At 33.7% G+C, this 2,276-nt stretch overlaps 1 protein-coding gene across 1 annotated transcript; it reads left to right on the top strand.

Annotated features, from left to right (window-relative positions):
- Positions 1 to 1,011: 1,011 nt before the first annotated feature.
- LOC112507074 (UPF0057 membrane protein At2g24040-like) lies at positions 1,012 to 1,648 on the top strand. The gene is made up of 2 exons (XM_025111483.1): positions 1,012 to 1,276; positions 1,362 to 1,648. Exons 1-2 carry the CDS (start codon positions 1,187 to 1,189, stop codon positions 1,491 to 1,493), a joined length of 222 nt encoding a protein of 73 aa, XP_024967251.1. The 5' UTR covers positions 1,012 to 1,186; the 3' UTR covers positions 1,494 to 1,648.
- The last annotated feature ends 628 nt before the right edge of the window (positions 1,649 to 2,276 follow it).

The raw sequence follows: 2,276 nt of genomic DNA, 5'->3' as shown, positions 1-2,276 counted from the left end.
AGAGTAAATTGCATGTTTAGTCCTTATAGTTTATGTGTGATAACATATTAAGTCCATTTTAAAAATTAATTATGAATTATAACCTTATAGTTTGCGATTTATAACGTTTGGGTCCATTTTAAAATTTTCTTTTAAGGGTGTTAGCCATAAAAGATGAGTATATTTTTTTAAGGACCAAAAAAGAAACAACCGTAAACAAGAGACTAAAAATGTAATTCACACTTCATTTTATAAATATAAAATAATAATAATAATATGTCTTAAATTTTTTAAAAGAAAAATAAATTGAGACAAAAAAAAAGATAGAAAAATGAGGGATAAATGAATGACTTAACGAATGGGCTGTCTGGCAGTTGCTGAATAATTTGATGTAAAATGATTAAGTGGTCAGAATAATTAGGAAAAACTCTCATAATATAGTGCAAAATAAAATATAATTGTTTATAACGAAATTAGGGTTCTGAATGATTAATGAAGACTCATGATACAAAATCATTTAGATGGTTTTAAAATCATTAAAAGATAGATTTTTTTTTGTCAAATAAGATTAACCTGTTAATGAAACTATTAAGAGGTTGTTTGAAGTCTCCTTTAATGGTATTAAGGGGTTGTTTGTTTACATATTAATAGTTCTATTAAGAGACAATCTCTGAATCGTTAAAAGGTGAATCTTGTTTGGCAAAAAAAAGTCTACCTCTTAATGGTTTCTAAAACCCTCTGAATGGTTTCGTATCATTGATCTTCTTAACCATTAAGATCTCTAATTTCATTGTATACAATTACCAAACAATTATATTTCATTTTACACTATATCATGAATGCCTCTTAATCATTTTGATTAAGTATCATTCTAACCATTTAACCATTTTACACCAAATTATTCAGTAATTAACAAACAGTCCCGGGTAAAAGTGAGCACTTTGGACTTGAAAAGCATGAAATTTAGACCATCAATTATAGAGACAAAAACCGAAAAGTAGCTATAAACGATGGACCAAAAATGCGATTGACAAAGTGATAAGAGTTTCTTAATAAAAAATGGTAAGAGTTCTGAAACGTGTTTTGCGTGTATGATTTTGATATATCCTTTCAAAATTCAGCCGGAAGTTCCATTTTTTGCAATCGGACAAATCTCACGTTGATCGGAATCGAAAATTTCATCAGCTGCCTGAGATCAAGAACAATAATGACATCAGGTTGTGCTCTCCTGTGCGAAATCCTATTTGCTCTTCTCCTTCCACCTCTCGGAGTTTGTCTCCGGTACGGTTGCTGCACGGTAAATCCCACTACCCAAACCCCCCTTCTGTGTAATTCATTATGTTTGTGAAATGTTAACTGAGATATGTTTATTGTTATTGCAGGCGGAGTTCTTTGTCTGCTTGTTGTTGACTCTACTGGGTTATCTTCCTGGGATAATCTATGCCCTCTATGCCATCGTACTAGTTAATCCAGATCGTGAGGATTACCGCGATCGCTACTATACACTTGCTTAACGAGTATGGTTGTGTCTTAATTTGGATCTGTATCCCTGTCATTATGTGTGATTTATGATCTATCTGGTGATGATTTGCCTTTTATGTAGTTAAATGTTGACTTCTGTATTATGTTTAGTTCTCAATCTATTGATGGTTCTATCTTTAAGCAGTTATTGTAGACGTGTGATTTGGGTGTTTCAATTTGTTTGATTTTGCTTTTGATGATGACTGATTGAGATTTCTGTTAATTGGGGGAAATCAAGGTTGGAAACCCATATGAAATATTCACTGGTTATGGAAATTCAGGGCAGATAACAAACCAAATGGACCCAATATATCCCACTTGAAAGTAGCAAGATGCCCGCAGACCTTACCTCAACCAATAGGATCATTCCAGTCACTTTTGTGGGTTTTTGGTGATTACAAGCCCTATTTGATTATGCTACACTCTGGACTTTTGGGTGTTCTTTTTCTTTTAGAAAGTTGTATCAGCAACCCAAAGGCACCACTAATCCACATGACCGCCGCACAGTCCTACAACTGCGAAAACCCTCCTGTAGGGAGCTTGGTGATGCCACAAGGGTATTTACACCCAATGGGAAACAAACCTAGGAGTAAGATGAACTACCCTTCTTATTGGCATGGTATGCCTTGAACAGCAGCGCAAAGCTAGAGTGTCAACATGGCTTTATTATAACCAAGGTCTGAATCAGAAAGATAAAAGAAAGCATATTATGTATCCTAACACAAAGTTTGTGAGAAGTTTTACTGTGACTTTTGATAATCTGAACAGAAAAGCAA

Source organism: Cynara cardunculus, assembly GCF_001531365.2.
Source record: "Cynara cardunculus var. scolymus isolate 2C chromosome LG 2, CcrdV1, whole genome shotgun sequence".
In the NCBI taxonomy this organism is placed as follows: domain Eukaryota; kingdom Viridiplantae; phylum Streptophyta; class Magnoliopsida; order Asterales; family Asteraceae; genus Cynara; species Cynara cardunculus.
This window is presented reverse-complemented; position numbering and strand designations above follow the sequence as displayed.